Consider the following 21859-nt stretch of genomic DNA (forward strand, 5'->3'; position numbering starts at 1 on the left):
ATTGTGTTAGGGACTTCTTTCTTTTGTTTGCCCAGCCGGCAGCACTTTTGCCAACCAACAGGTGGCACCTACTTCTGGACACCAGCAGCATACCGTATCGCAGCCCGCTGTGTGCTGTGTGCTGTGTGCCATGTGCAGAGAGCACTCCGCCCACACAGGCCACGGCCCACTGCCCACAGAGCAGGCGGCTGAAGGACGTTCGGCGTTCGTCGTTCACTTTTCTTTCCTTTTGCCTTGTGCAAACTTCTTTTTTGTGTCCACTTTTGACTGCTTCTTTTGGTGGCTCTGCCCTTACTGCTTTCCTTTTTCTTTTGAATGGATGGTGTGCACTCCAGCTCCACCTCCACCTCCAGCTCCAGCTCCAGCTCCATTTCTACCCACTTGCCACTCCCACTCTTGCCTGTGCTTGACATTGAATTCAGGCTGTGGCTCTCTGTGTTTTACAGCTCTCGTTGGTGTTCTTTTTAAAATATGAATTATTTATTAAGTGTAATTAAAGTAAACAAAATACGTGAAGTGAATTGCAGTAAGTACAAGCTCGAATGTTGTGGAGGCTTAGGCCTATCTACGTGATGGTTTGAAAGCTGGCGGTGTCCTTTAGCGTCAGCGGCTTCCACTTCAGATCAACGCTGTGGTGGGCCGGCGGCAGGTCATCGTCGCAGCTTCCAGAGCAATTGGACTTCTTATAATTATCAGCTGGGTCTGCAAACAGTCATTCAAAGAAAAAGATGTCAGTCGTGAGTGTGAGTGTGAGTGTGCCATTAGGTGTGAGTCTCATCTCAGCCCTTACCAAATGTGTGGTCATGGTCCTCATCGCAGGACTTTGGGCAGAACACAATCTTCAAGTCGATGGGCTCAAACACCTTCAGGATGAGCTCGGGCACCTTCTCGGTGGCATAGTCGTCGGGGTTGGACACTAATGAGTGAAACGAACGATTAACATCAGGGCTCACTGGGCTGCCACTTGGTGCAGTGGCAATGGAAATTGGCGTTAGATGTACAGTTTGATTCTGTGCCTCCAGCAGCCAAGGCTTGCTGTTGACTCTGAGGACTTCTTTGTGTCTTGCTGCTGTGATTGATTCTGCTGTTGTCGGTCGTCTGCTTGTGGCTGGTGCTAATGTCGCAGTTGCTGCACTTGTGGCTGCTTCTGGTGTTGTTGGTGTTGCAATTATAATCGGTGTGGTTGATGCGGCTAATGCTGGTGTTTCTGTTGTTTTGTGTGTTGTGCTTGGACCCTCTGTTGTCAGGGCACTCGGTCCCTGTGGCGGACGTATTTGCTTAATGGAACTAGCTGTGGAAATGTCAAAATGATTTGCCCCCCGCAGAAAGCCATCAGCCTCAGCCATGGCTTGCATGTCGTTCCAGTTCAGTGTCAGTTCATTTTCAAAAGAACTCGCGCTGATTGGCTCCAGCGGCACTGGCAGGATGGAGTGCCGCTTCGCAGTGCCTGGCCGTTGTTCGATCATTTCCTGCTTGCCTTCAATGGATCCCTCTGTGGCATTCACTTGGCCCGTGCTCTCTCCATCGCTCGGCGAATCGTACTCCTTGTAGTCCTCATCATCATAATATTCAGAGCTGAGACTTCTCCCATTTCTTGCCTGCAAATGCGATGCTCCGATCGTTGTCTCTTCAGGCACTGGCGTGCTAGTGCTCGTGCTCGAGCTCGTACTCGTGCTGCTTGATGTCTGAGGGACAGCTGTGGAAAGTTCAGGTGCTGCTGTGGATATGGAGACGGAATCTCTCTCAATCTCTTCTGCACTGAGTACGCTATTCGGAAGACTATTATCCTGCTTCTGTGACTTGGTTTCATGCCGATGGCTTAGCCTCTCTTTCAGCAGAGTCATGACGAAACTTTTCTGCGGTGTTTCCGTGGTTGTGGTGGATATTTGCGACTCTTCCGATTGACCTAGCTTGTTTCTTAGCAAACTCATGAGGAAACTTTTCTGTGGTGATTCTGTGCTTGGGATCGACATATTGTTCTCCTCTGGATGGGTTAACTTCTCTTTGAGAAGCCCCAATAGCATTAGCTTTTGTGCTTCAGTGTCCAGGCTCTTGGATTCTGCGAGAACTTCGTTTTCCAGTTCTGAGGCCGAAGCCGGAGACTCGTCATTGACATAGTCAGAGTCCAGAGAGTTATCCGCGTACTCCGAATCACCAGCCATCGTTGCATTCGGTTTGGCAGTAGTTGTGGAAGAAGGAACTGGCAATGGCCGACTGGTGGTGGTAGAAGTGGCTTCAATCGGTTCCTGCTCTAGCGGCGGGGATACAGCGGCTGCTGTGGTGCTAGCCATGGCCTTGGTAGTCTGCTGCTCCACAACTTCATTCGCTTCATCGGCGTAGTTCTCGGACGAATCGCTGTCATAATATTCAGAGTCTTCGGGCTCCTCCTTCGTGGAATTCACAGGGGAGTTATGTTCGTGAATCGAACGCTTCTGCGTTGAGGCCAGCTGTTTGATGGATAACCGCAGGGACTCGGCCATGAATGGCTTGGACGTGGCCAGGTTGTGCCTGGCCATCTGGGCGAGGGTCACACCTGGAGTCGGTGTGCGTATGGTAGTCGGCGCAGGGGTGGATATCACATGGAACAGCTTCTCCAGTAGATGTGCCGCTGCCAACGTTGACATTGCAGACTTTTTCGTCCTGGGATCCTCTGTCGTGAACTTGTCGACTGTCGCCTCCCCTTCCGCTTGGCCGTCTTGCGGCGCATCATCCATGTAGTCAAGGTTTAGTTCACTGGAAACAAAGTTGTGGGACACCACATGCTCCTGCAAACCTTTCTCCCTCACCAGCGGATTCTTATTTATGGATGATTCGGAGTTGGTGTTTGTATTCGTGAGTTCTGGTTGTCTTGTTGGTGTTTCTTGTTCTTGTTCTTGTAGTTCTTGCAGTTGAGTTTGCTGTTGTTGCTGTTGTTGCTGTTGTTGTGTGCATGCAATGTTTTGTGTTTTTGTATCTGTAAAGTGTAAAGTGTAAAGTGTTGCGTGTGGGTTAGCCAATTTTCTCCCGGATGGCACACATGTATGTTTGGTGGGACGATCATGTGTTTACTTTGCACTTACCTTCGGTCGTTCCATGATCAGGGCAGACTGGTATCGTTACAGTCGTCTCCTCTCCGGCAGGAGTGGTCGTAGGAGTGCTTATGGCTGCGGTAGACGTGATTGGTACATCCTCAGTCGTGGTCTTGGCAGTTGTTGTAGTTGCTTGAAGTGTGGTGCTGCTTGAGGCTTGGGGACTTGTCGATGACGATGACGATGACGATGCTGTTGTCGTTGTAGGCTTTGGAGTTGTGGTGCTAATGGTCGAAGTTTTCGGGGTTGTTGTTGTCTGCTGTGCGGTGGTTGAGCTAGTTGTCGGTTGCGCAGTTGTCGTTGTTGGTTTTGCAGTGGTACTGGTAATAGTTGTCGATTTCGGAGTTGTCGATGTTGTTTGTTCGACTGTAGTTGTTATAGTCGAAGTTTTCGGAGTTGTTGTTGTTATCGGAGTAGTCGTTGAGCTTGGTTTTGGAGTGGTACTAGTAATAGTTGTCGATTTCGGAGTTGTCGATGTTGTTTGTTCTGTGGACGTGGAGAGGGTCGTCGATTTCGGCGTTGTAGTAGACAAAATCTGGGTGGTGGATGTAATTGTCGAAGATTTTGGAGTTGTCGTTGTTTGTTGCTGAGTGGTGCTTGTAATAGTTGTCGATTTCGGAGTTGTCACTGTTGTTTCCGGAGTTGTGGTTGGCTCAGGAGTTGCGGTTGTAACAGTAGTTGTTTTAGGAGTGGTTGCTGTAACAGTTGTCGTTTTTGGTGTTGTAACTGTGGTCTTAGGAGTTGTGGTTATAGCAGTTGTGGATTTTGGGGTTGTCACTGTTGTCTTAGGAGTTGTGGTTTTAACAGTGGTTGTTTTAGGAGTTGTCACTGTCGTTTTCGGAGTTGTCGTTGCTGGCTCAGAAGTTGATGTTGTAACAGTAGTTGTTTTAGCAGTTGTGGTGGTAACAGTTGTGGATTTTGGGGTTGTCCCTGTTGTTTTCGGAGTTGTGGCTGTAACGGTCGACGTTTTCACAGTTGTCGAGGTTGGATCAGGAGTTGTAGTTGTATCAGTTGTTGTCTTAGGAGTTGTGGCGGTAACAGTTGTGGATTTCGGAGTTGTGGTTGTTAGTTTTTGAGTGGTGCTCGTAATAGTTGTAGATTTGGGTGTTGTCACAGTAGTTTTCGGAGATGTGGTTGTAATTGTCGAAGTTTTAGGAGATGTCGTCGTTGGCTCAGGAGTTGCGGTTGTAACAGTAGTTGTGGTGGTAAAAGTTGTCGTTTTCGGAGCTGTAACTGTGGTCTTAGGAGTTGTGGTTGTAACCGTTGTGGATTTTGGGGTTGTCACTGTTGTTTTCGGAGTTGTGGCTGTAACAGTTGTCGTTTTCGGAGTTGTAACTGTGGTCTTAGGAGTTGTGGTTGTAACCGTTGTGGATTTTGGGGTTGTCCCTGTTGTTTTCGGAGTTGTGGCTGTAACGGTTGTCGTTTTCGGAGTTGTCACTGTTATTTTAGGAGTTGTGGTTGTAACAGTGGTTGTTTTAGGAGTTGTCACTGTTGTTTTTGGAGTTGTGGCTGTAACAGTTGTCGTTTTCGGAGTTGTCACTGTTGTTTTAGGAGTTCCGGTTGTAATAGTGGTTGTTTTCGGAGTTGTCACTGTTGTCTTAAGAGTTGTGGTTGTAACTGTTGTCGTTTTCGGAGTTGTGGTTTTAACAGTAGTCGTTTTCGGAGTTGTCACTGTTGTCTTAGAAGTTGTGGTTGCAACTGTTGTCGTTTTCGGAGTTGTGGTTGTAACTGTTGTCGTTTTCGGAGTTGTGGTTTTAACAGTAGTCGTTTTCGGAGTTGTCACTGTTGATGTTGGCTTTACAGTTGATTTCGGAGTTGTAGTCGAGTCAACTGCGGTCGTTGTTGACGGTGTTTGAGTCGTTGTTATGGTTGTGGTGGCAGTGACCGGTTCCGCAGTTGACGAAGAAGTTTCCGGCGGCACGCAGTGCGGAGGCGTTGTAGGTACAGTCGGTGCTTCGGTGGAGCTCTCACGCTTCACGGTTGTACTCTTTGAGGTTGTGTCGGGTGTTGTGGGTGTAGGCAAAATTACAATCCTCGCGGACAGTTGTCCCTTGAGCGCCTTCAGGGTTTCCATCTGTTCCGGGGCCTCAGTAACCTCATTAATTTTGGCCGTAGAATAGGTGTATCTTTTGTACTGGTATTTGGTGGTTCCCTTGCTGTAGTACTTTGGTGTTGTCGGTAGGACGACAATGTTGACCGACGGATTGGATCTGATGTTGGCGGACTCTTCCTCCACGAGACTCTCGGCAGCAGGTTGGGATCCGTATTGATACGGTGAATACTCATAAGACGGATAGCTTGGAGGGGCAGCCGTTGTTGTGGTTATCTTGGGCAGAATGACAACATTAACCGACGGCTTTTCAACCACTTTGGAGCTCAGGATGGATTTCTCATTGGTCTGCTCCTTTGTTCCTGATGCCGTGTCGTAGTCGTCCTCCTCGTAAAGCGTTGGCGGCGCTGGGTACGGATAGAAATGTGGCAGCTGCGGATAGGCAACCTGCGGCACCGGCACATAGTCGTGGCACCTGACCTCGCTGCGCGGCCGACAGAGTCTCCGTGTGGGGTCATAGCTGTTGCTGCCGGGACACTTGAAGCGGGTTTGCAGATAGTTGCCGCTCTCCTGCAGCTTGCAGGTGTAGTAGAGGGCGCAGTCCGTGGGCGACCGGAAGGTGCCCTCCTCCGTGCACTCGGGGAACTTGATCTCACAGTTGACGGGTATATAGCTGCCGCTGTTCGAGATCTCCGTCGATGGGCACTCGTCGCCGGGTATGCACTTCCTCTTCAGTGGCGAGAAAATGGTGCCCGAAGGGCAGCCAAAGAGCCACGGCAGCGACTCGTTCTTGTCGCACCTGTAGTAGACCCTGCAGTCGCTCGGATGGGCGAACCTTCCCTCCTTCACACATGGCGGGGCCTGAGGCTGCACCCGATGCACGCAGCGACCACTGTTTGAGTTGAAGCTCTAATGGAGAGATGGAGAGATGAAGATGGATATGAAGATGTTGATTGAATCACGGACAAGAGCGGTTGACTACCTCTAGTTTCGGGCACTTGCTGAAGATCACGCAGTTGGGCTGGCAGACATAGTAGTACTCCTGCTGGTCGGGATGCGGCTTAATGCCCAAATAGTTCTTGGAGCAGCGATTGTTCTGCAGGATAGAACAAAATGGTGAGTGGGGATGCCTAGACCTCCTCCCTGATTTCACTTACATAATCGATTCGAACTGGTATACCGCCGCCGGGGAAGGGCTTGTAGACGCCATAGACACTATCGTAGTAGCTGCCCGGTGGACTGAACACTGGCGGTGGGGCCTGGTAGCCGTAACCGTAGGGCGCCTGGTAGGCATACGGCTGTCCATAGTACCCGTTGGGCAGCAGCGAATGGGGCGGCGGGCCGCCGGAGTAGCCGTTCGGCACTTGACGGATCGAGCGACTGTTCACCAGGGTGAACAGAGCCACAAGAAGCAGCAGCAGCCAGATAGAGTGGGTCATGGCGGGTCACTTCACTTCACTTCACTTCCAATTCCACTTGGCGAGGGTTGAGGCTTTTGGCTAATCTTGATGTGGATCACGAACACGAACTAAACTTATCGCACTACGACTGGGTACATCTGACGAACGAGCACACGTTTCGGGCCTCTGGAAGCTGCCTATTCCTGCAGGCGTTCCTTGCTATTTTGTTGGTCCTTTTGGTGCTGCTACCGCGCTTACCTCTCGTCAGACAATGTTGGCTTAGAGCGGGGCAGACGCGCTTAAATGGTCTCTGGAGTGCGCTCGCTTTCGAGAATGTTGCATAACTTAAATGCCAATGGGCCGCGCCGTGATTTAAGTACAAGAAATGTTTGCCGGTCGAGACACAGCGAGCGCATTGCAGAAGCTAGAGCAAAAACAAAGACACAGCCCCGACCCGTTGCTCTCTGGCTGCATGGTCTGCGGCTGGGGTCTGGGGCTCGGGTCTGGGCTCTAGCTAGCGGTGCTCTCCCCACGTGCCCCACAGACCGGAAGAGGGCCCCCGAGCTGCGATATCAGGGCCGTGCACCACTCGCTCCGAAATGCATGAGAATATCATTTTGTGATGAGAGCGAGAGACGGAGAGACTGCAATTACTTCCGGCCCGGAGATGGGTCGATGTCGATGTCGATGCTTTCTTATTGCGTTCATCTGGCATGAGTAATCGGTTCTAGACGTGATCAATGGAGCTGCCCAATGCGGAAGCAATGTCATGCACAGTCTGCAATCCACAGTCTGCAACGATAAGAAAGAAAATGTAAACATCTGTCAATGCAATCAGTGGACAAAAATAATGAAAATCCGGTGACAAAATAACCAGCAGAAAATAGGTTCCGATGAGGGAGTTGCACCACCAAAACAATGCAGAGATGCAGATGGAAATTGAGATTCATATGGAGATGAGTTGCCGCCCCAAGCACATCCCCCCCCCCCCCCCCCCCCCCCCCTGCAATTTGCAGCCCAAGGTTCCAAGCCCACCCAATCCAATCCGTAATTGTTTACGATTCTTTCACGTATTTTGCGACGGACTGGCAAGAGTTACGCACCAAAATATTTTGACGATTCGTGCGTCATTTAACACGTTCGCACTCTGCGCCCGCAAAAGGCACGAATTTTTTGGTGGGCGATGCACTGACCACCCACGTTAGGGAAAAAAGGGTCTGTCTCCACGTAAGAACCTGCAATCTCGGGCACGTACCCACATGTAACTCATAGCCAAAAACAAGCCGATAAATCGGTTCGAATTCGGTTGGGACTTGTGGCATGTCCGTGAAAACAATAAGAATCTCCCAAGCCAAGCTCCTGGCCAACTATTTCTTAAGCAACATTAAGCAATGAGTAATACAACAAGTAACATTGTACCCACCAGATAATAGAATTTAAAGCTAATCTGCAGGTACGTGCCTCAAGAGCAGCTAAAAAGTACTTGGGCTTATCATGGTAACAATCTGGCTAAACACTTTCAAACATTTACCATCTACATGCCACAGAAGTGGCTAATGTTTGGCCATTAGCTCTTGGATCTAGCACTCGCATATGATATGTTTGCACCTGACCATCGACACACAATCGGTTTATTCTAGTGGGGGATACCACACGGGTAAGTATCACACCATCCGCGTGCGAAAACATCTGTCTTTTATTTCCGGCTCTTGGCTGCGCTTACTGACATATGCGCCACGATGTGGCCAACAATCGCTCGATTCTTCTTGGTGGGTGCGGTGCGGTGCGGTGCGGTGGGCCATCACATAATCTTACTGAATACGTGATATCCGAGCGATAGCTGAATTTCGAGCTATCTCGTTGTCATCGACAATAGACAAGATCAACATTAATCAAATGCCGAACCGCTGATTGCTCTTATCTATCCGAATGCCATTGCATTCTTCATGATTCTCAGGAATTCCCACGTTGCAGAGATACAGATGGTGGGTGCGTCAGGGTCTACATTTGCCGACGAAAAGTCTGCAACTCTCTATGTTTAAAACATAAATTGGGAAATATATTGGGGCATGGCATGGCAAATCCTCACAAGAAGCCGTTACAATTTTAAGTGTGCGATTTTGCCGTTCCCTTTGATAGACAATTTTGAACATTTCTCCCATCTCAGCTCGCCAATCGGTTGCCTTGCTGTGGTTCCATTTATCCTAATTTCCTTCTTTCTAATGCTTACTTTTGTATGGGTAATTAAAGAGCGCCAAGAGTGGTTAATTTCGACTATTTTATGACCATTTTTCCACTTAAAATGGGGTAAAATAAAATGCAATGACAAAAATTCATAAACTCAGAAATATGCACGATGCAGAGAGAAGAGGCATGGGAATGGCACGGTGCAGATTGGCCCAACTAAAGCGTAGAAAGTAAACAAATTCCCATAGAATTCCGTCGCTTGCGGATAAGCCACGGGAGACATACAATTCCGACGAGTGCCGGTTACAAAATACGGCAAACTTCAAACGATTTTGGCTATCAAAAATGTTGTTATTCTGAAATCGGAGACGCCTACAAATGGAATTTCTACATGCTTTCACATGCATTCTGCATGGAACGATCGCTGCTGACGTCGCTGCCGCCTGCGTCGAAGAGCGAGAGAGAGATTGAGCTCAAGCTTTGAGCTTTGAGTTGCGGGTTTGAAACTTCGCTGGCGATCGAGAACTCAACAGAGTCCACAACCCAAAAAGCTTCGAGCAAAAGCTTATTGGCCGGAGCGTAAGCAGGCAATTACCCACCCACCCACGATCCAGTTCCCAGCGGAGAGAAGGAAGCTATGGCGTAGGAGTCTCTTAACTAACGAACTATTCACGTAAGAGAGCGCCAAAGTAAATCCAGCTAAGAGGCTGGCCACCACATCCTGCCTCCCCCTACTTCTTCCTGCTGCCAACAGAAAAGCAGAAAAAGTTGAGAAAAGTTTGCTCCGAGGAGAAGGAAAAAAAGTAAAGTAGCATCCAGCCAAAGAGAAGAAAAATGTTTCCCCGCAGAGGGGTGGCTGCGAGTGGAAGTGGGATTGGGATTGGTATTGGGGTTGGGGAGGCGTGGGAGAAAATCCAGCGACCAAAATAAACAGTAGCAGTCGCAGCAGCAGAATCTCTGCCAAGCCAAAGCTGGAACAGGAGCAGCATCAACACAAGCGACAACAACAACAACACACGAAAGGGAAAATGAACAAAAAAAATGGCGAAGAAAACGAGGCGAAAACAACGAAAAGGAACCTCGTCGTGTGCGATGGTATTAGTATTGGCGTCGGCATCGGCATCGGCGTCGGCGTTGGCGTTGACGTCAGCGCTCTCTATGTGTGTGTGTGTGTGTGTGTGTGTGTGTGTGTGTGTGTGTGTGAGTGCGTGCGACTGCTACGTCCCCATGTGGGTTGCCCAACGAAGACTTTCACTCTCGTTGCGTTGGCGTCGTTTTTCCTTCAGCTCTCACAAACGCCAACGTCGACAGCAGCCTCGGCATCGACGTCAGGTTTTTCTTTTGCAGCTGTCATGTTATGAGGCATGTGGCATGGGGCATGTGGCATGTGGCATGGGTCGACTACAACAAGAAGAAGTGCTCCCAAGCAAACGCTAGAAAAAAGCATGCAAAAGTGCGACAAAACTGATAAATTTCCACGCCAAAACGCAGGCCAGCAAACACAAAAAAAGACAAAGGCAACAGAAATCAAGGCAGCGACGTTTCAAGGCTGCCTGGGAACTAGGGGCAAAGGTAACAGGTAAATGTGCTGCAGGAGCAGGGAGAACAGAAGCGACCTTGAGCGTCCATTCTTTGGCTGTGGGCGACTGAGACCGAGGCCGAAACTGGGCCCGGGCTTGACTGATGCCAGACGTCAAGCTCTGAATGGGGTAACAAAAGCTCCGCTCGGTCGTGTCCTGCCCAGTCTGTGGGCTGTGGGCTGTGGTAAGAATTGTTCTAATTATCCAAACAGCTGAGACAGTTCAAAGTTCGCAGGATGGGGGACATACGCATATGGGGAAACCACCTGTAAGCCAAAGTCTCAACAAACACTGACCACCATTCAGACCCAGGCATAGATTAGGCCATGAATCAGTTTCTGGTGGGTGGCACACACACACACACACACACACACACACACAATGCCGACTGGCATCGGTCTCTGCTGCTCCTGTATCCTGCGTCTTCGTCTGCGTCTCTGCGCTTCCCTGCCCTCAAAAGGGAATTTTTCTCGCGTTTAGCTTTTCTCTTTTGCTTCTTTCTCTTCGAGCTCGGAGTCTGTCGCTGCTCTCAACAGGTTGCAACTTGCTTGCCCTCAAAGTCCTGCTGTGTGGCGCTGTGTGTGTGTGTGTGTGTGTGTGTGCGTCGTCCTTGTCTATCAGGGAGGTGCTGCCGAGCTTCTCAGGTGCCATGCTGTGTGCTTTAAGGCAGCTTTAATATGGCTCCCAGTGACCTTGAGGACCGGGCTAAGGCTAAGGCTAAGGCTAAGCGATGCTGTTGCTGTTGCTGCTGCTGCTGCTGCTTCCATGGCAGCAGTCAAGCAGTCACCCCCTCGCCACCCGTGACACGGAGTCTCCATCTGTCTGCCTCAGTAATCCTGGCAACCAGACACATCATATGTGTGCGTGTGTGCGTGGCGCGTGTCCTTATGTGAATGTCGTTGTCACGGTTACGGGCACCAACAAATCGTGTGGAATACTTTGCCGACTGACTGGCTCCTGCTCCTGCTCCTGCTCCTAATTTGGGCTATCCTGGTGCTGGACCTTGGGCCTTGTTTTTCGCCTGTTGAGCCCTCAAGACGTTTCACCGTCTATAGGTCAGGCTAGAGCCGTTTCGATACTGTCAGTCGGTGGTTGGTCCTTGATTAAAGGCTCGCCTGATTTATGGGACGCTATCGACTATCGACTCGAGCAGCGACTTTTGCTGTTTGATGTCTTAATCGAAGGGAAGAGCACGAAACGGGCACAGGGGACAGGGGGACAGGGGGGCAGAGGGCAGCTCCTTCCAGCTAGATGCCGCTGCAGTTTCTCTGTCCCTGGGTGAAACCGGTTTTTGGCCAGGCAAACTGCATTCAGCCGCTGTCTTCGTCTCTCTGCCTCTGCCTCTGCCTCTGTCTCTGAGAGGACGATTTGAAAAACGAAGCGCATTAGCGAGCTCAGAAATTGGGCCCAAAGCGAAAACGAAATCGGCCTCAGATGTGGATGGGAACGGGGCAACGAGCAGGGGAATGCAGCTGAGAGTCGAGCACTCGGTGGCTCAAGTATTAAATTGCAGCGACCTACATAGAAAGCTCCGAAGATTGAGAGCAGCAGTGGCATGGGGCATGTACCTTCTCCCTTCCCCTACATTTGAGTGCAGCTTGAGATCGAGTCGAAGCTGAGCTTTCGACTGCCTCGTTTCACATGCGCCTAAAACGTGGCCTGGGACTGGGACTGCAGTCCCTGGACACAAATGTTACGCTGATGGGAGGCGGAACTAACAAAACTTGTTCCGTGGAGGGATCAACAGTCCCTCCATCCATCCATTCGCTTCCAATGATGTTGCACAAACCGGTTAACGCACTCTCGAGTGTGCGGCTAGCATTTGATTGAAGTTGCCAGCCCCGAAATCGGCAACGGGTGGCAGCGGAGGAGCCAGTGGAGTGGGAGCGGAGCGCTGTGGAGGTATTCGGCAAAGTTTTTCCCCACTTGAAAATCAAATAAAGTTCTCTTCGGGAAGGACACATACACACCCATACACACGCACACGAATAGCGATACAGCCCAGTAAGTCCTTCGTCCTGTTTGCGTGTGGGTTTTATTTTGCTATCACCCTTAAGTGTTTATCATGTAAAACACCAAGAAAACATGTCGAACATGCCAAATATGCATGACCTACAAATTATGCCAATGCGACGACACCACCCGGGCGCACACACACACGCACACATGGGTGGTGCTGGTGCTGGTGCTGGGGTCAGGGGAATAACCAGAAATCAGGGATTACCATCGGACGACAGGCGACGACAGAGACAACAAAAAAGAAGGAGCATCGCTCGCCCGCTATCAGAGATCCAGACCCTGACACAGGGTCACAGGCGGGTGGGGGGACAAAGGCAAGATGCTGTGGCCAGAAAGTCAGGAGCGCACTCCCCCCTCGCACACGAACCAAAGACCAAAGACCAAAGACCGCCTTGACCCCAGCCTGGAGCGTGTGAATCACTTTTGTGGTCATGTGTGGTGTGTGTGTGTGTTTGTGGCTAGCGGGTATCCTGAATGTCCTGGTGGTGCTTGGGGGGAGGGGTGAGCATTCAAATGAAGCAATATCACAGGGAGCAACAGCAAAAGCAAAAGCAAAAGCAACCAATGGGTGGGATAAACCTTAGCCTTAGACACCGACGATACCCCGCCGTCTCCCGGTTGCTCCAACCAACCACTGTCCGACCTGCTGGCACCCCTCACCCCGCGACTGGACTGGCTCAGCCGAGAGAAATGAAACCACGTCAAAGGAAGTCATAATTGGAAATTACACACATAATCATCAGCAGGCCAAAAGCCATGAATGAAAAGCAAACCACACACACACACAGTGGAATGGCAAGGGGGTGGGTGGGAAGTGGGCAGGGAGCACACACTTAAACGGCTTTTGCCCAAAGACAGGCCCACACTGCGGCACTCCCCCTCGCTGGCTCACTGGCTCACTGGCTCCCATGTCCTTGGCCTATGAATTTATTAGAAATTCAAGAGTGAAACTCTCGGATTTTCTTCACACTCGTCGCCCGGCACGTCGTAGATTGACTGACCCACAAATGTGTTTAGCTTGTGGGCGCCATGAGGGATGAGGCTGAGGCTGAGGCTGAGGCTGGTCCTTGGGTAAGGGTTGCCCTCGGGTTGCGTCGTGCGTCAAACAATTTCACTCTTGGGTAAGTTTCCCAATGTAGCGCATGATGTGGCTTTTAAATTCTGGAGATGGTCTCTAACCCCTCCCCACTCTGCAGTGCAGTGGGTAAAGGGTAAAGGGTAAAGGGTAACGGGGTAGCGTCTCCCAGGTATCATGTGAATTAATTAGCAAAGCGCCAACTTCTTCAAGGATCCATCCCGAAGGTCTCTCTCTCTCTCTCTCTGTCCCAAGGAGGCGGAAATTAACCCTAAAATGATTTGAACACTTTTATGCCACTTTTGCTGCCGTGCGCCCCTTGTCCCTGCCCCCGTTGGCCTGTGGCCAGCCCAGTGCTGACATACGGTCTCTGCAGCCCGCAGCCCGCACCCCGCGCAACCCTGACAACCGGGTCCAAGTTTTTATGGGGTGTCCGGTTGCCGTTATCCGAACAAGAACCGGAAGCCAAGTCAAACGAAGGCGGCTGTCCGCAAATTAGCATGAGATGCATGTGTGTGTGTGTGTGTGTGGATGAGGCAGGATGAGGCAGTGCTAGCGGGGCAACGATTAGGCCCATCAAAGGATTAGGACGGCACGGGACAGAGCTGGAAGGGTTTCTCTTGTGCGACAAACACACACACACACACACACACAGGAAGGCAGGGGGAGGTCAGAGGTTGAGAAGTTTTTGACACGCAATTACCCGATTCAATCCGGCCTCATGCCCTCATATGTGTGCGTGTGTGGTAAGACAGGTCCTGCTGCTGCCAGAACGGGGTGGTTAATATCATTTTAAGTGATTTTATGATGAATTTTCTGCCCTAAAATCTAGCTCATTTGCAGGCAGACACACACACGACAGACAGACAGACAGACAGACAGACAGACAGGCAGGCACACGCCCATCAACAACTTCATCATCATTAACACCCAAACTCTGGTGTTGGCTCTAACTCGTCCTGTTCCGGACACCCCAACCCGCTGGCTGCTGTTTTTGCTGGGCTCTTCTGTGGGTTTTGTTGGGTGGGCAAAAGTTTTTGTAGTGTGAAAATTTCACAGCAATTTTACGACGTGTATAGGGCGGTACTTAAGTGGTTTGCCTCTTGGCGGCACTTCTAAGCCATTCCCATTCCCATTCCCATTCCCATTCCCACTCTGCAAGCTACAAGCAAAACATTCTCTATCCTGCAGCCTACCCGTTCCTGCTCTATTAGGCACACACGCACATGTGAGAGAGTGTTGATTTTTGTGGCATTTAAGCCTTTTTGAACTTTGAACTTTTTGGCATTTCTGATGGGATAATAGAGTGGTGCTTTGGTTGCTGTTGCTGTTGCTTGCCGCTTACGGTTTGGGTTTGGGTTTTTGGGTTTTGGGTTTGGGTTTGGGTTCCTCGTTGGTAGTTTTGTGAATTGTTTTACCAGTTTGGTGGCAGTTTGTTGCTTGCTCATTTTACGGCCTTGTGGGCGGTGGTTGGGGGTTGTGTGTGACGAATCATTTAATGCCCATAATCCCGCTGCTCCTAGTCCCGTTTGTGGCTGTTATGCTCGTCGTGTTGATGATGTTGTTAGAGTGCCAGAGTGCCGTCTAAATTGGCGGCTAACCAGAAGCGTGATTGATAATGAATATATCATTTTGCGGGGTTCAAAGTGCACCAAAGATTCGAGCTGAAGCTGGAGTTTCTCTCCCATGGAGGATCACCTTGAAACTCACATTCGCACTCATAGAAGAGAGATCCAGAATGCCGAGAGTGCATTGATCCCCAGAAGCCCAACAACTAAGATTTTAGTTTCTGCCGAAATCTCTGAGGATCGAGTGAGACAGGGAGAAGCCACTACCAGCCCTTCCTATGGATCAGCTGCAGCATTAGAGTATCCCTGGCTGTGTGTGTGTCACAGTCCAGGTTCCAGGTTCCAGATTGCAGTCCCAGTCGTAGTCACATTCCGAATCAGTGCTGGAGTCACAGGCCTGCCTGGCTACTTCTCTTTGTACAGTCTTCCCCAAAGGCAGGGCAAAGCTGTGCTAGGGTCTGTTCCTGGACAGAGGGAGGGTTGCGGGTGCGGGGCAGCTAACGAGCGTTGAACCAGCAGCAGCGACAGAGAGGGAGAGAGAGAGAGGAACAGTCAGATATCTATGTAATGCAAACGACAAAGAGCTCTGAGCGCAGCTACGAAATGACTCAGTGAAAAGAGACACAAGCAGAACGAGAGAGAGAGAGAGAGAGAGAGAGAGAACGAGTGCAAGAGAGCGCACAATTTTTTGGCAAAAACTTTTTTGGCAAAAATTACTCAGCCAAAGCGGCCGAACAACAAAATAACGAAGCTTGACGAAGATCGTCTCTCGCTCTCTCTCTCTCTCTCTCTTTCGGCCTTTCGGTCTTTATATCTTCAGTCGGGCGATGCATGTGGAAAGAGGGGAAGGTAGCCCATAGTTTGAAATGTGCATATACTCACACACACACACACACACACACACACACACATGCAAAAAGCCCACCGATTCGAAGTCAGTGTCGCTGCCGCCGTCGCTGTCGTCTCTCTCTCTCTCTCTCTCCAGGCTACTTCCTAAATTTTGTGTGTTGTGCCCTCGCTAGGTCGCTGAGCTGCGATCGTTATATTAATGCATACACACATACATGTGTGTGTGTGTGTGTGTGTGTGTGCGAAACCTCAAAAAAGTTGCATTGAAGCCGTTAACCTCGGCCGCGCGTGTTCGTCGCCCGAGTTTGTTTTTGGAAATTACAAACGCTTCGCCTCATTCCCATTGCCATGCACACCGCTTTGCTCCTCGCTGCTCCACTCCGAGTCCGAGTCCGAGACCGAGACCGAGACCGAGTCCGATCCCCGAATCTTAGTACAGCCGCTGCGCTGCGTAGTTTGTGGAAGGGGCAATGGAATATTGTTGAAATGTGCCGGCAGGCAGGGGCAGAGGGGCTGGCAGATAGTGAAGTCATTTGCCGAAATTGCGAGGCAGAGCCAACACACAAACAACACATGTGAGCCAGCAGCAGCGCATCACTTTTAGACCCATGCAATGCCACACACACACACACACACACTCGCATGTGGTGCATGTGATCGTGAGTGGCACTAAAAATTACACAAAAATTACGCAAAAATAAAACAGCAACGAAATACAGCAACAGAAACAAAGCAAAGCCCCCAAAAAAACACAAACTTGTTCGAGGTCTCCAAAAAACCAACAAAAAAACACACACACAGAGAGAGAAGAAAGAAGATTTGTGGGTTTGCAATTTTTGGCACACACAAACGAGTTTCGGGCATGCAACTGCCCTGCACCGATGCCCTTGCCCCCCCCCCCCCCCCACAGGGAGCAGCAGCAGCAGCGGCAGAGATCCCTTGTGGTGGTTGAGCAATTTGCGCACAGCTTTCTATGGCTTGGCATGGGGCCCAGTAGAAGCTGAAGCTGAAGATGCAGCGTTGGAGCGTTGGATCGCTGGAGCAAGGGGGAGCCGAGCCGCAAGAGATGCTTGCCCTTAAATCATGTAAGATCGATCGGTGAGTGTGTTTGTGCTTGTGTTTGTGTTTGTGTTTGTGTTTCTCTGCCTCTCTGCGTGGATGCATTCTTCAGGTTTTGTGCCCGTGGCAATGGGAGACCGTAGAAAGTTTTTGGGTGCTTTGTGTGTCGCATTTGCTGTGGCGGCGCATCATCATGAGATCGGGATTTGTTTTTGCCACTCACTCGCGACGATTTCTCTTTTTGGCCTTTAGCCCCAAAAGCAAAACAACAACAAAAAACGGAAAAATAAGGCAGTTTCCATGGGGATCTCTCTGTCTTTCTTGACTCTCCAGAACCCATCGCCCATGGATGGTGTCCCGGTGTCCCGGTGTCCCGGTGGCAGTGGCGGTTGCCTGGACAGTTGCAATTGCATCTCACCTGGCTAACGGAATCAATTAAAAACGTTTATGCTAATTTTTTGTGGTCCAGCCATTTTTCATTAAGACCAGAGTAAACACACAAAAAACGAAACGCAGAAGCAGGCCAAAAGCGGCCACCAAAAACATAGGGAAAAAAGCATTCAAAAGGAAACAACATGAACCGAATGGAGTAGAGACCAGGAAATGGATCCTGAACGTGAATCAGGATATCGTCGTGGTCGTGGGCATGGGCGTGGCACTGTGGGGAGGCACTGTAAGCTCTTTTCGGGAGCTCCGATTAAAGGGCGCCCCCAAAGGGGGACACTCAATCCACGCATGGCTCTAGCATTACATTATATTTTAAAACATTTTAAAAATGGCTGCCTTTTTTCAGCACACGCACCCACACACACACACACACACACACACACATGTATTGATCAATATAAGTACATGAATGAATATATATCCGTGCAGTATGGGGAGCCTGGGGAGCTTGGGGTGGAGGGAAGCGGGAAAAAAATGCACAAAAAGTTGCACAAAAATCAAAATAAATAACTGCGCGTAGGCATAACAATTTATTGTTTATATAAGAGCCCAATATACAAACACACACACACGCAGTGGGGGGGGGGGGGAGAAAAAAATTGCAAAAAAATTACAAAAAAAAAAAAACAAGAAAATAAAATAAAAATAAATAGGAAATGGAAATGGTTGCTGACTGCCTGCTCCTGCTGCTGCTGCTGCTGCGGCGTCCGTCGCGTTAACGTTAATGTAATCCAAAAGTATAGATAAATACCCAGTCCAGGGCAGGGAAATCGTTGGAAATTGCCAGATGCGGCGATGGTTTGGTTTGGTTTGGTTGAAGAGGGGCCAGGCGGCAGGGGGCAGTCAGCAGAGCAGCAGAGCAGCTTCCTGGCTGCTGCTCCTCCCTTGCACGCTAATGCCCAAAATCAAATGCGCACTCACGTAGGCAGCAGCGACAGTCGCTGGCCGTGTGGCGGTGGCATGAGAGAGTGAGACAAAAGGAAGCTAGAGAAGAGCTTACGCACTTTGTCGCGGTCCAATGCCTCTCACTCTCTCCTGCTGACCTTCTAGCTCTCTCTCGCTCTCTCTCTCTCTCTCTCCCACTCTCTCTGTATCTCTATTTGGCTTGGCTGCAGGTCATTTTCATAATACGCACACACACGCATCGCAGTATGTGCCACGCGGCGTATGTGTAATTTGTCCAGTCCAGGATCCATCCCCACCCACCGACACATCACACATACGCACACCGTGCACCCAAGCCAACCCAACCCACCCCTACCCCTGCCCCGACGCTCAACGCAGAAAACAAGCAAAACAAAAAGTGAAAACACAACACAAAATAAGTTGCAAAAAAAAAATGATGTCAGTGGAGAAAACGAGCAAAACAAAACAGCAAAAACCCGAAACGCAAAAAGAGGAAAAATGAACCAAATAAAATGCAGCTGTATGCGTCTGTGCGTATATCCCATGTGTGTGTTTGTGTGATTAACAAAAATGCAATGGCATATCCGGCCTATACACCACCCCACACTCACACTCACACCCCTAGTTGCAATCACATCCCCTTGGGTGGCTGCCGATGCCGATGCCGATGCTGCTGCTGCTGCATTTGCATTTTATTTTCGTGCGTGCGATGCAATTGGGCGGACGATGGGGACTGGCGCGGACTGTGGTGGCAGCCAGGCAGTGGGGGGCAGTAGGCGTGCCACGGGCGTGGGCTGGACCTGAGCGTGCATCCTGTGCTCCAGTCTGTCTCTGTGTCTCTGTGTCTCTGTGCTTGTGTGTGTGCTTGGCCGAGCCATGTACAAAGTTTCGGTCATTTTTTCATCATTATTATTAAACTTTTTTTGCATTTCTTTTTGGACTTTTTTCGTTTGTTTTTTTTTTTGTGTTGCCTGCCGAGTCCTTTTTTTGCGCACATTATGTATTTACACGCACATAGAGCCGGCAAAGAGAGAGAGACAGAAAGAGTGGGAGTAAGAGAGAGAGAGAGTGACAGAGTGAAGCATGTCGTTGATGTTAATGTGATATTTGGGTGTGCTGCTGCATTACCGTTACTCGCATTTCGGTCCCCAATCGAGTACATAGACCATCCGAGCATGTGTGACCAACTCCCCCTTACTAGATGATGTTTTTCTTTTTCTTTTTTGGGCGCACACAGCTGGGCAAGGAGGGAGCTCCACGTCTCTCGATTCTTCCAGAATCAGCGCTGACAATAGGCTGCAGCTGCAGCTGCAACGAGCACAACAATTTGCCTTCAAAAAGTGTTGAAAAGTCGCTGCAACACCCACCAGACCAGACACCAGACACCAGCCCCAGCAACACCCTCTCATGGGGTGACCAATATGTCTACACACACAATAGGCAAAATGTATTGCACATCGAAGAGTCAGAGTCAGAGGCAGAGTCAGAGTCAGGGGACCCAAAAATGATAAAACAAAAAAATGAACTGAAAGCTGAAACGAGCGAAAACTCAAACGCATTTCAGACCAACTCCCCGTCACTGGGACAAAAAAAAAGAACATGTTTACTTTTTTGTATTCCCAACCGAGAATACCCTTTCGTGGGGTGCATCTATGCAGTATGTCCATGGAAATAATTAGCATTACTTTTGCAGCAAAGAGCATCCGGTTTTCGCTGTGTGGCTGATGCTGTAGGGCTTGGGGCTGTGGGGAAGGGATGCCTTTGTTGGGGTATTGCTGCAAAATGCACTTGAATCAGTTGAATGCGTGCTGCTGCTGCTGCTGCTGCTGCTGATAAATTGCCACAAATTTTTCGGTTAAAAGTGCAGAATTTGTTTGCTTTTTGCAGGCAATTAACAATAATTTATGGCACAGCGAGCCGCCGATGCCTGGGTATGGATGATTTTCCATGATTTTGATAGCGAGAATTCCTCCATGAGCAACCGTGATGGGACTGTGCCAGAGCCAGGCTCTGCCTGTACCTGGTTGGATCTCATCATGCTTCAGCTGTCCTGTTCCTGTTCCTGTTCCTGCCGGAGGCAATCAACAAGTTGAGTGGCAGCTGGACACAAATCTGCTGCCATTGGCATACCCTTTTATTGTGCTTTTTGTACTCGTTTTTAATTTATAAATCGTCTAAAATTGGATAGTTATAATGGTGCAAGTCAGACAACTTCTGTGTTTGTGTGGGTTATGTTATGTGATTATGAACAAGACATGAGAGAAGCGGAATCTACTATATTGATGCATTGCCACACTCACATACTCACACACTTCTACGACTCACACAAACTCGCGTGAATGCAAATTGAGCCGCGCTCTAGGCCTATTAAACAAACATATTACGTGCCCTCGCATTCACACATGCATTCACCCTCTCTCTCTCTTGCACTCCCACTCCCACTCCCACTCAGACCCTCTCTCCGGCTGCTGGTTGGTCTGCTCACACTAGTGGCCAGCTACGCCCGAAAGTAGGCAGCGCAAAAATTCACAAACTGCACTCTCTCCCGCGCGCGTATATAGCAAATTCCTAACTGTGCGTGTGTGTGTCTCTCTTTCTCTCTCTCTCTCTCTCACTCTCTCTTCCTGCATGTGTGTGTGGAACCGATTTTAGCGCATTTTTATATAATTTCCACTTTGTTGCCTCGCGCGCGCATTTATTTATTTTGGTTGTTTTGTCCTGGTTTCTTTTTTTATTTTTGAATTGCTGTCGCTGCTGTCGCGGCTGCTGCTGCTGCTGCAGCTGCTGCCCGCGACCTTGCCGCACCACACCCGCCTACTGCCTGCATTAACTGTGGCGTGGCTGCAACTGCAGTTGCAGTTGCATTCAGACAAAGCAGCGCTGCAGCCTCTGCAGCCTCGCTGCAGTTGCATTTTTATAATATTTGGTTGCATTTTTTGTGTCCTTTTTTTTTGTGTGTGTTGCCTACAAAAAACGCCCATAACTGGTCGACTGGTCAAATGGTCGGCTCGGACTCGTCGGATGCGTGCGTGTGGTGTGGCCTTTTTTGGGGGTTGTTTTGCACACACACACACACACACGTACGCACCGACAGATGCATTCGGCTGCTGCTGCTGCAACGCACGAAAAAAAACGTACTGCAAAAAATAATACAAAAAAAAATACGGGGATTGGCAACACTCGCACTCGTACTCGTGTGCGTCACTCGTTCGATTTCCATTGACTTATTTTTTAATTTTATTGGCAACACACACACACACACACACACACACACACGACGTCAGCGTCGCTGGCAGCGCTGTTGGGGCAATAGATGCGGGGGATGGGAATGGCGCCCACTTGTGCATCTGCATTCAATGTCATTGCGTTGGCTGCCGGCCGGCCGGCTTTCCCCCACCACCGACTCACCCATTAAGTAGGCCTTACAGGGAACAGCAGGGTAGGACATGGGACACAGGACACAGGACAGAGGACAGAGGATGTGCCAGTGCAGTGGCAGATGCAGAGGCAGAGCTCTGGACAGCAGCAGCAGCAGCAGCAGCGGCGCGATGTCCGTGGTTCGGGTTTTGGGTTTTGTTTTGTGTTGCCTACTTTTTGTGCGCGTGCATTTTATTTTTTGACTCTTTTTTAGTCCTTTTTTTGCTGCTTTGG

At 49.8% G+C, this 21859-nt stretch overlaps 1 protein-coding gene across 1 annotated transcript in view; it reads right to left on the reverse strand.

Moving 5' to 3' along the window:
- Positions 1–479: 479 nt before the first annotated feature.
- The window catches only part of LOC117588624 (mucin-5AC), a 72820-nt gene continuing 51440 nt past the window's right edge, over positions 480–21859 (reverse strand). Inside the window, exons 3-9 of the mRNA XM_034280044.1 lie at positions 6276–7310; positions 6101–6214; positions 4104–6027; positions 3545–3719; positions 3060–3421; positions 791–2953; positions 480–702 (exon numbers count right to left, since the gene is read on the reverse strand). Coding sequence (XP_034135935.1) covers positions 566–702; positions 791–2953; positions 3060–3421; positions 3545–3719; positions 4104–6027; positions 6101–6214; positions 6276–6557 — 5157 coding nt within the window. The 5' untranslated portion in view covers positions 6558–7310 and the 3' untranslated portion in view covers positions 480–565. The remainder of the gene's footprint in view (positions 703–790; positions 2954–3059; positions 3422–3544; positions 3720–4103; positions 6028–6100; positions 6215–6275; positions 7311–21859) is intronic.

The sequence above is a fragment of the Drosophila guanche genome, unplaced genomic scaffold (genome assembly GCF_900245975.1).
Source record: "Drosophila guanche unplaced genomic scaffold, DGUA_6, whole genome shotgun sequence".
NCBI classification, from domain to species: domain Eukaryota; kingdom Metazoa; phylum Arthropoda; class Insecta; order Diptera; family Drosophilidae; genus Drosophila; species Drosophila guanche.